An 11,402-nucleotide genomic window follows, 5' to 3' on the forward strand; every position below is an offset into this window, starting at 1 on the left:
GTCACTTATTGGGATCAGTAGGCTAGATGGAGCCGGTTACCTCCAGGATCTGTGCTAAGCTAGGCTAGATGGAGCCAGTTACCTCCAGGATCTGTGCTAAGCTAGGCTAGCGGTGGGGGCGTCAGACAGAGTTACGACACGCACGGAGATGAGAAGGGTATGTATGGACTTATCTAACTCTGGGGGATACGGTGAATAAGAGAAAGTCTCAGTAAGTCAGCGTGTTTCTTTAAGAATCAGCTTTAATGGCCAATTATGTAAACACACTATAGGAACACACACAAGGAATTTGACACCGGTTTGATGTTGCTCTTAATGTACATACACAGTGTGTGCAAATTGTGCTGAAATAATGATAAATATGAGCTTCTGAGATACGGTATGTGGATATGACAGTATATACAGTGTATGTTTCACAGATATTTACATGTATTTAACACTAAAACTATATCATTTACTTGAAAAGTGGATGCTTGGTTTAACAAGTTTATTGCACAGGGATTGTTTCTGACACTATGGACTGGAGATAAGTGTTCATCATAGTGACAGGCTGTGGAACGAAGCTTTCACAAATGGCCTCACTTATCAGATGTTTTCTGGTGAATTTGGTGCTGTTCTATGGAGTCTGGAGTGTGCCACTATTTTAATACTAGACTTTTATGGCCATATAAAATCAATAAAAAAGTTAAAAGAGCTATTGGGTTATTCAATTTGAATTTTAATGATGCATTGGTCATCTCAAAGTACTGCTATTAAAAACATGATTTAATTGAAATTATATTTCTGTGTAAAAAAATGCTGGTATGTTTTCAAAGTTATTTTGTTATTCATTTAAGCACTGCATCAAGACAAAACAAGTTACATATCATTTACAATACAATAATGAGGTGTCCACATTTTGTAGTACAGTAGATACACATGTATCTTTGAATATGAAGTGAGTATTATCAGAGACGATTTATGTACCAGATTTTTACGGTGGCCGACAGGGGCAGACGCCCTGCAACTTAAGAAAACACACGCAAATAGACAAAACGCAAGCAAATTAAGAAAACAACTTCATTAATTTGACAACACATGCGCAGCATTCAGCAAACGCGCTGCAAATACACACAACACAACCAAATACATCAACACGCTGCAAATAAAAAGCACACAAACCCCGAAAACAAATGCAACAAAAAAACGCTGCAGATCCAGATTACACAACGGAAGTTCTCCAGGCCTCTAGAGGAAGCAGCTAAGTGGAACAGCTGGATTTGCAGTGCGTTTATGTATTTGGTTGTGTTGTGTGCATTTGCAGAGGGTTTGCTGAATGCTGCACATGTGATGTCAAATTAATGAAGATGTTTTCTTAATTTGCTTGTGTTTTCTTAAGTTGCAGGGCGTTTGCCCCTGTCAGCCACCGTAGCTTTCATTTCAGACAATGTGATGAAAGAAGTGAGCCTTTCACATTGAGATAATTGAATGTAGGCTAACCCTGAATGGGACATCATTTAAATAAAGATGTTATGGATGTATATATACTTCCATGCCATACTTTCTCTACGCAACACATTCTACGAGTTAAACCACTACAGTAAATATTACAGGATATTATACAGTATATTATACAGTAGATAGGGGAGAGGAATATGGTCCCTGCCTGGGAGACGAAACTCAGGACATAGCTACATATATCCGCGCTACGTCGGCGCGTTCTCTCCCGCTCACCCCATGTGACAGCTTCTCGTTCCCTGATTGCTGGTTTTGAAACACATCCCGTTCCCTGATTGGTTAGTTTTGAACCGTTGCATTGCTGCGGTCATTTCAAAAGAGTGGCAGCATTCAGCGGCAGTCTGTGCACGGATAGTACATACAACCAAACCAGGCACAGTCAGGTAATTATAACTATTTCATAACGATACACGTTGAAATATGATTTAAGTCATTTGTCAGGTTAACTTGGACCATTCGATCTGAGCATAAAGTGGGTCAGCTACCACGAGAAAGTCAAAAGAAGGTAACGTTAGCCTTGACGATTTAGTTTTAGCGCTGATGTTAGCTAGCTGAGCTTAACTTGCTTAACGTTACTTAGCATGAAGAAAACGGCCTGTAACACGTTTATAATCTTCTCATCTCTCAAGGCGGATGAACTGTTGATGTTAAAATTCTGTGTAAAATAAGGCAATGTTATGAGCCACTATTAATCTAGTTTAACGTTATCGTTTTTATAACGTTAATGTCACAGCATTAACGTTAACGTCACAGTCTGAAACGTTAAAGTCACAGTTTGAAATGCCAACTTAGTAACTTCACCTCTAAGTTTAAAAGTGCATGATGCATTGTGGTAAGTTGTAGAATTAACAGTTAAGTTAGATTACGTTACACGACGAGCCAAATTCAGCCTTTCACAGCCTTGTTAGTTTTTAGGCCACATTTGACATTGTCAGTAACGGTAACACATAAGCTGTTTTGTGGCAGTGAGTTAATACAATCAAAGTTCGAAATAGAAAGGTAAGCTGAAGCTACGGGAAAGTAATGATTGCTGTTGAAATAGCACTCCTGACATGACAGTATTTCCCCCCCCCCGCCCAGGCAATAATGGAAGACTACTTGAAGATAGAGAAAATTGGAGAAGGTTGGTCTTACTGTTTTCTTGTCTTAATCTCAATTATTCAAATATACTGCTACAAATGTTATGCTTCCGGAATTATTTCAGGTTTGGGTTTAATTGCATTGTAAAATGATTCTCAGCACCCTTCCATTTTAATTATAGGTACTTTACAGTGGTGTAGTCTAATGTATTGTAGTGGGTATACTGTATGTATGTGTGTGTGTGTGCCAGAATCAGCCTTTGGGGGAGGGGGGGGCATATCATAGTGGGGGCTCTGGGTGTCCTCTCCCAGGGAAGTTTTGAGCATCAACAACTTCATTTTCTGTATTCTGATACTTTTATGCACCAATTTGTGGAGGAAATCCCTTTATTTAGCCTATGCGAAGAAGAAAATAACAGATGACTTGAATTCAAAATATATCAAAAATATAATGGAAAGTATGTTGTTGCGTGTCATTGGGCATTTTTAAGTGGTTATATGGAAATCCTGGAGCTTTCTTAGTGGGTATACCTGCGTATCACTTAGACTACACCACTGGTACTTTAATCAACATGGTCGTGAATATAAAGTTGTAAGTGTGGCTGTGCTTAATACGATTACAAAAACTTTGGTGACTTGTTGTTCTGCAGGTACCTATGGGGTGGTGTATAAGGGCAGGCACAAGAACACAGGGCAGGTCGTGGCTATGAAGAAGATCCGTCTGGAGAGTGAGGAGGAGGGGGTTCCTAGCACCGCTGTCAGAGAGGTCTCTCTGCTTCAAGAGCTGAAGCATCCCAACGTTGTACGGTACGCTCGCTTGGTGTGGAGTTTAGAATGCGTGTTACAGAATTGGGTATTGTCTTAAAGGGTTTGTAAAAGTTAAAAAAGATTTTCCAGCAGCTGAAATTCCAGGCAGATGGCCGCCCACCTCGAGCCGTGCTTTCTTCCGAGGTTTCTGCCTGTTAAAAGGAAGTTATTCCTCACCGCTGTCGCACTAGGTGCAGTTGCTCATGGGAGAATTGTTGGGTCTCTGTAAATTATAGTGTGGTCTAGACCTACTCTATCTGGAAAGTGTCCTGACATTACTTCTGTTATGATTTTACACTAAATAAATTTGAATCAAATTAATGGTATTTGCGGAAACTTGGATCTCAGTGAGATCATTAGATCTCAGTGAAATCGTCCCCAAAACAACAGCTGATGGTATGGCTGTCGCGGTATTGATATATATTCTTGTACCACACACATTTTGTAAAGTCATTCAAACTGCTGCAGTTACTGTCATCAAAATATTTTAATCCCAGCTGTTATTAAATAGGTCCTGAATAAACTTTTCGGATGCATTCATTCCTGTAGTAGGCTATCATTTTATAGCATAAATAGTCTAAATGTCTACTTTTATTCCAGTGTTGTCATTAAAAAGCAGACTTTGCAGGAATATTGGTCTGCTTTCAAGCACAGAGCAGATAAAGCGTTTCCTCATCTCTTGCTCAAGTACTGCTCGCAGCATGAGGATACATGCAGATGAAGGCGCCCACCCTCTCTCCCTCCCTCCATGCTACCAGTGGCCACAGCACCGGCGTTATCTGCCTGACCTTTTTGTGGGCGGCTGAACAAGGAGCTCCGGGCACCGGCGGCAGGAGGGAGGGCAGTAGCCGATTATCTTATACTAATCACAATGCAGCGGGGGGAATGAACAGCTCAGTGAGGGGGGGGAGTGGAAATTCTTGACCCTCAACTCCGCTCACATGCATTTGGCAGGCACACATTAGTTATTGAATCACAGACAGACTACTGAACACTTTTAATGCACAGTAACTCGCTAGCAAGAATGTCTAAAGTGTCAAACCACTTTAGACATCGCAACCGTGACATACAACTTGGACTCACCATGCCACTAGAACAACAGTTGCGTACCATCAACCACTTTTGGATCTCCACGTCTCCAAAATAATGCCACAAATCACAAGAAGCCCTCACCATGCTGCATTATATATTGCCATTTGGTGAAAAGTAGTAGATTTTATCCGCTGTTAGCAAACACCCAAATAGTACTGTTTAAAAACACTAGTATGCTATGTTGCTACAAGTACCAGTGAAAAGATTAAATATATTTAATAGTTGATGTTTTCAACATTTATTCATGACCACTGCCTATAGTAAAAATATCCATCCCAACCCTTTACATCTAGTATGTGAGCAAATTGGGATTATGAGAGTCCCAGCCTACGAGAACATGTACACATACAGTATGGACTTACCCAGTGTTTGTGTGTATGCTAGACTCCTGGATGTCCTGATGCAGGAGTCTCGCCTCTACCTCATCTTTGAGTTCCTGTCCATGGACCTGAAGAAGTACTTGGACTCCATCCCCTCTGGCCAGTACATGGACCCTATGCTGGTTAAGGTAACTGTGTTTGTGATTAATAAACTTTTAGCAGTTCATCTTAGGGACCTTATGTCTGTGTGTGACAATTGTATTATTATATTTTGTACTTGAGTGTTTTGGTTTTGAATTGGATTATACAATTAAATAATTGACACGTAAGGGTGCACTGACCTGATATCTGACAACAGGTTGATAGTGACTCAAATAGCTTGTTTGGATATCAGTAGTCTATATCTAGGCGTTCCAACTCCGTGCTTGTTCCGGTGCCGCTGGAAGTTCAGCCCGGATCACGCTCTTTTCGCCCACATGTCCCTTACCTTTCCTCTTCCTTTCTGTTGGCGTTCTAACCTCTGGTGGATTTGTGAGGACTATGGTTAACTGCTCCTCAGATCTCTGCAGGTTAAATCCAGACAGCTAGCTAGACTATCTGTCCAATCTGAGTTTTCTGTTGCACGACTAAAACTACTTTTGAACGTACACGTTCCACCAAAACAAGTTCCTTCACACAGCTCTCTCTGGCCGCCCAAGACGACTGTGATTGGTTTAAAGAAATGCCAATAAACCAGAGCATGTTTTTCTCCCATCCCAGAATGCTGTGTGGACTAGCCAGACCCTCCTCCGCAGCGCTGTGGAGGAAGGTCTGGCAAAGCGAGACTAGGGTATCGGTGACCATGAAGCCAATCTATTCCAGTCTACTGGCATTGTAATTTCTGTTTAAGTTTTGACCATTTGGTTGCAGCATTAAAGGTGCAGTAAGCAGTGCTGCTTGAAGAGTGTTTATTTAATCTCTGCTGCCTAAATACACCCTCTAATCTCCGACCCCCCCCAGGGTTTCCCGCAGCACTTTGCAGTTCGGGCGGCCCGCCTAAGCTGGGGAACCCTACCGCCTTAACTAGGTCGTCAAAAAAAAAAAAGGCCGTCAAGTGCATCTTGAAGAATAGCGCGGACGCGCTTCACACCGCGAGCGGGCACGCGCACCACGTGGCCAAAATGAGTAGTTCTTGCAAATTTAAAGTAAGTTAGCTGGTGATTTTGTTGTTTGAGTTCTTCACCTGCTAGCTAGGTTGCACGTGCCTGTTGAATCGATATAATGGCGATTTGTTGAGCGCCCTTGCTCACGTTTGTATTTTATGTGCATTATTTACATAGCCTGTAGCGATGCTAGATGTCAGCTCTGCCATAAGCAGTGACTGTGATCACCTTTGCACATTTTGAATGTTGTTTTGGACTTTCTTATTATTATTTAAATTTTATATTTTGTGTTTAATAAATAATTGTTAAATGTAGTACAGAGTCTGTAGTCAACACCCCCCCACCCCCAATTACACTGTAATTGTAATTCCTGTACATTTTCAATATTTATTATTTTAATAATACACCATTAGCAGATTTTGCACACCAGTACCAAAGACAAATTTCTGCCCTTTTGCACACAAACACGTAGATAAGTATTTTCTATTCTATCATCCTAATTATACTTAGTAAACTACTGTATACTAGGGCTGCACGACATTTTGTTTAATCGTCTACATCGCGATGTGCGCATGCAGTAGTCACATCAGAGGACGTTGCGATGTTGACTTTTTTGCTACTTGATAGAAAAGTAAACTGTGTGTGTGTTTCCATGGGTAGTGAAGCTGCAAAGATGAACTAAATCACCTGATTAATGCAACGTTATCACTACGTCTCCCGGCCATTTGTCACCGCATAAAGCTGCTACCAGCCAGGCTAAAGCTAATATAGTTAGCCTTAAGAAACAAGGCGTCTGTCCCAACTAACGTTACGGTTCGGAGCCGTGAAGCTGGAAACGTAACACTAATCTATAACAGCAGTCTGTGTTTGATAGAACGTCATTTACACTGATTTAAGCATTCTTGGATACAGTTTGTTGCTAGTGTGTGACATGCAGGCTCTGCATGCACACAGAACCACCAATCACAATCAATGTTGATCAATTTATCAAACAAACAAGCTGGCCCCGCTAGTCGACCACAACCTGGAATTTAGAGGAAGCAACGTGCATGCATTATTAATCTCATTGACTTCAGCCTGGATTGATAGTATTCTATGAATACAATGGTGTCATGTCCGTCAACCGGCGTATTTAACTACCTAATGTCCCTCTCCAAAATCACTTCAGAAGAGTAGTTACTGCACTCTCTGGCTTTGGTGCTTTGTAAAGCATTTAAGTTCAACAAACAATGGTTAGAGAAGTTCCTTTTTCATTTTCTATGTAGATGCACTCTCCTACAAAATCACCGCCGTAGTCGAGAATGATTTATTATTTCCAAATAGAACTTTTTATGTCATCTTGTCTTTTTTTCATATCACAGATTAGTCTTGTTCTGCCGATTCAGCTTCACTAAACGTGTCCTTTTTCCATGTCCATTCTCCTCCCTCACCCTTCACTACCTTTTAGAGCTACCTGTACCAGATCTTGGAGGGCATTTACTTCTGTCACTGTCGTCGAGTCCTCCACAGGGACCTGAAACCCCAGAACCTTTTGATCGACAACAAGGGAGTCATCAAACTGGCAGACTTTGGCCTGGCTCGGGCCTTTGGTGTTCCTGTCAGGGTCTACACCCATGAGGTGAGAATCCATTCACACACCATGGGGATACATGTGGTCAGAGGTAGAGCATGAGCATCGCCAACACTGAGTCAACGGTGTGCAGCGCATATTTGATTAACTGCCAACGAGCCTCTAAAGTGTGTGTGTGTGTATTCGTGTATTCGTTCCCAGGTTGTAACTCTATGGTACCGGGCTCCAGAAGTCCTCCTGGGTTCACCCCGATATTCCACCCCCGTCGACGTTTGGAGCACCGGGACCATCTTTGCGGAGCTTGCCACTAAGAAGCCTTTGTTCCATGGAGACTCCGAGATAGACCAGCTCTTTAGGATCTTCAGGTAGACACACCAACGCAAACCTAAATGCAGAAAGAAAAAAGAGTCTGCCGCTGTCCGGAGCGACAGAGGGAAAATATTTCAGTCGGAACCGAAATTTGCGTTCTAATCCGGTCCGAATACTACCGTTTGCGTAGGAACCGGTTCCATAGTGGAACCGGGTTTCGGTACCCAACCCTAGTCTCATATCACGATATTGATATAATATTGATATATTGCCCAGCTCTAGCACAGATCAACATTCGCGGTTCGTAATGCATGTGAACCGCAAATCAATTGCTGAGTTCAACTATAATAATAGTGTGAAATAAATGTTTACTGTTACTTAAAGTAGGCTGAGACATCTCTATGGAGGGTTGCTGTGAGAAGATCCAGGCGAGGCATATTAAAATCTGGTGCTAATAGAAACCTGATGTTAGGGGCAACAGAAGCATCGCTGCACGTCACGCTAGTAAACACTAACGTTACACTTGGCAGTAGAGCTGGGCAATATATCAATATTATATTGATATGATATGAGACTAGATATCGTCTTAGATTTTGGAATATTGTAATATGGCATAAGTTTTGTCTTTTCCTGGTTTTAAAGGCTACATTACAGTAAAGTGATGTACTTTTCTGAACTTACCAGACTGGTGTAACTGTTCTATTATTTACCTTGACCCACTTAGTCATTATATCCACATTACTGATGATTATTGATCTAAAATCTCATTGTGTGAATATTTTGTGAAAGCACCAATAGTCAACACTACAATATCGTTGCGGTATCAATATCGTGGTATTTGGTCAAAAATATTGTGATATTTGATTTTCTCCATATCGCCCAGCACTACTTGGCAGCAGGTAATGTTGATGTTAGCTACCGATGTTAGCCTACCGTTAGCTAGCAGCTGGAGTAAACACGGTTAAAATGCTGACAGCTAAACGGTGTAAAAGTGTGGCTGTATTTCACTGGAGAGGATTCTAACACCAGGACGTACAACCATAGATATAGAACAGTCTGCCCTGGTCACTGCTGTTGTCTGAAAAACTACAGACGGGACTGAATGGTGCATTTACTCAAAACTAGTAAAACACATTTGACATTTCTGTAAATATAATCAAAGAGAGGAATAAAAAATGTCAAACCAAATGCTACACCAAACATTCAGCTAAATATTGCACATTTGATTCGCTACCCTCACGATTAGCTAATCGCGTTCTTTCAAATTGCGGTTTCTACGGTTTTTGAAACCGATTAATCGTTCAGCCCTACTCTGAATGTTAACTAAAACGTGAAATAGTAGTTGATACAAAAGATCAGTCGGTAGTGAGTAAAGCCACAGAAAGTGAAATCTTTGCAGTAGTATTTACAGGTAGCCCTGTGTTTTCTGGGTCCCCTGGGGCAGTACCTGGTGTGTAACTGCAGTTCCCTGTTTGAATCCTTCGGTCTGTTTTTTTCCAGGACTCTGGGAACCCCAAACAATGACGTTTGGCCTGAAGTAGAGAGCCTACCTGACTACAAAAACACCTTCCCTAAATGGAAGTCTGGAAACCTGTCGTCAATGGTTAAGAACCTGGATAAGAATGGCCTGGACCTGCTGGCGGTAAGGACTAGGGCCGAACCATTTAACAACTCCAGTCTGAAGTATCTTAAGCTAAGCATAATGACTATTGTTATATTATGTATCATTCCTCTACATGACAAGAACCAGACAGGAATCCAGGGTCCGAAGGTAACAGTCGCCAAATGCGGCTAAATTTTCCGTTTGGCGTGTCAATATCCGAGGGCTGTCCGCCACGTGGCGAGTAAATGTTTGTACCGAAATAGTTCTGTTTTCCAGTCTTCATTTTGGTGAAGGTACAGCTACTCTCTTCTGTTGCTCTGCATGTCGGAACAAACAAACACTGGCGCGCACAGCAGACGCCAGCCACCACGCCACTTCTGTTTACTGACAGCTAGCGTTTACCTCAGGCTAATTAATTAGCTAATAAGTGGCGATTTTTGGCAGCCAGCCTTCCAAAAGAGAGCGCAATGAAATTAAATGTTGACCGACGAAGCAGGAAACGGAGTCTCAGTTCACCGTCCGGGAGGCTCTGACTCCCTTTCCTCACTCCGTGTCCGCTGACAGCTGCAGGCTTGTACCGTTAATGTTCTGTGCGTTGTTGGACACATGCAGCCACTGTCCTGAAACCACCTGCGGGACTGACACAAGTCCACAGCGGCCCGTGGCGTGTATGTCCGAGCTCCCCCCCCAGGTTGTCAGCTGCATGTCTGCCTGGTGTACTCTGACGGCCGATTTAACTCACCGGTCCACATCGATGTAGTTTCATGTGTCACATAGCTCTCCACAAGCAGAAAATAAGGAGCTTAAAACACATCTTGCTGCTTCAAAGTTAGGATTAGCAAATGAATTAGCAGTTAAGAAATAGATTGAATAGCCTATTTACATTTTTATCATGCCAAAGATGTTTTTTAAAAACTATTTTTGTTATTAATATTGGTTTAACTGATGATATTAGGCTAATAATAGGTCAAAACTCCTGTTGTCAGTAAACTGTTAATCATTGACATCCCTAACAGCTGGACTTGTAACCCCAACCTTTGGCCTAGGTTACAAAAAAAATATTACATTGTTTTTAAAGAAAACATTTTCTGAAATGCAATAACAACCTCAAACTATATAACTACATAGCCACTATGTCCAAACTTCACTTGTTTTTTTTTTTTAAACCGCGCCAGGTCATCGACTCTGGCACAGCTGATGATCCAAACATTTCCAATAACTCCAGAGTGCTGTATAATAAGACTAACTCATTTAATCCAAGAAGTCACTTCATATAAATATGTTGGAGGGCTGCTGTGTGTTCCACTGTGGTTCGGGATTTATTTTCATAGATGCATACTTAACTTAATAATAATAATAATATACATAACCTTTCCTGAGTGACACGGTCTCCTTTTCTTCCCTGTCTTATCTCTGCTGTAGAAAATGTTGACCTACAATCCTCCCAAGAGGATCTCTGCACGCGAGGCCATGACTCACCCCTACTTTGATGACTTGGACAAATCCACCCTGCCTGCTGCCAGCCTCAACAAAATCTAAAACAGAACTACATACATACCATTGTGAATTCTCATTTTGTAAATACTTATGTGTGATACTTGTTGTAGACCTTTAGTAACGTTTTTTTTTCAACAATCTTTTCAATAAAATGGCACTTTGTCATTCTCCAAACTTCGTACTTCATGTTTGTCATTTTTCTGTGTGCTGTCTGAAAGTGTCTGAACTTATAAAACGTGTAGCCTAGATCAATTCCTGGACCTAGGCTCAGAAAATACAAGTTATACAAATATCTATAGGTTTGGAAACATTGGTGTTAAAAGATTTTTCCCTAGCCTGGGCCTACTAGACTCAAATGAAAATTGAAGTACATAGGAGGGCAGAGCCAGGCTAGTGCTCTACCTGTTCTAGATAGAAATTAAACCAGTTCAACAGTAGTAACCACTTTTTCTATATTTCTTTGCCGCAAATGTATGCTGTAGTTGA

The 11,402-nt window shown here is 41.5% G+C and overlaps 1 protein-coding gene across 1 annotated transcript; it reads left to right on the top strand.

Moving 5' to 3' along the window:
- The first annotated feature begins 1,716 nt into the window (after nucleotides 1–1,716).
- On the top strand, nucleotides 1,717–11,093 carry cdk1 (cyclin-dependent kinase 1). Its single transcript, XM_031304690.2, has 8 exons — nucleotides 1,717–1,880; nucleotides 2,578–2,620; nucleotides 3,227–3,383; nucleotides 4,860–4,983; nucleotides 7,385–7,555; nucleotides 7,709–7,872; nucleotides 9,317–9,458; nucleotides 10,842–11,093. The coding sequence occupies exons 2-8, from the start codon at nucleotides 2,584–2,586 to the stop codon at nucleotides 10,956–10,958; spliced, it is 912 nt and encodes a 303-aa protein (XP_031160550.1). The 5' UTR covers nucleotides 1,717–1,880; nucleotides 2,578–2,583; the 3' UTR covers nucleotides 10,959–11,093.
- Nucleotides 11,094–11,402: the final 309 nt, after the last annotated feature.

This window comes from Sander lucioperca, chromosome 15 (assembly GCF_008315115.2).
Source record: "Sander lucioperca isolate FBNREF2018 chromosome 15, SLUC_FBN_1.2, whole genome shotgun sequence".
Lineage (NCBI taxonomy): Eukaryota > Metazoa > Chordata > Actinopteri > Perciformes > Percidae > Sander > Sander lucioperca.

What these genes read in the sequence shown, in the direction of transcription:
- cdk1 (XM_031304690.2), top strand. Translation starts at nt 2,584, where the DNA reads ATGGAAGACTACTTGAAGATAGAGAAAATTGGAGAAG. An exon ending in AAGCATCCCAACGTTGTACG is followed by an intron (nt 3,384 to 4,859) that starts GTACGCTCGCTT and finishes TGTGTATGCTAG; the next exon opens with ACTCCTGGATGTCCTGATGC. An exon ending in TGGACCCTATGCTGGTTAAG is followed by an intron (nt 4,984 to 7,384) that starts GTAACTGTGTTT and finishes ACTACCTTTTAG; the next exon opens with AGCTACCTGTACCAGATCTT.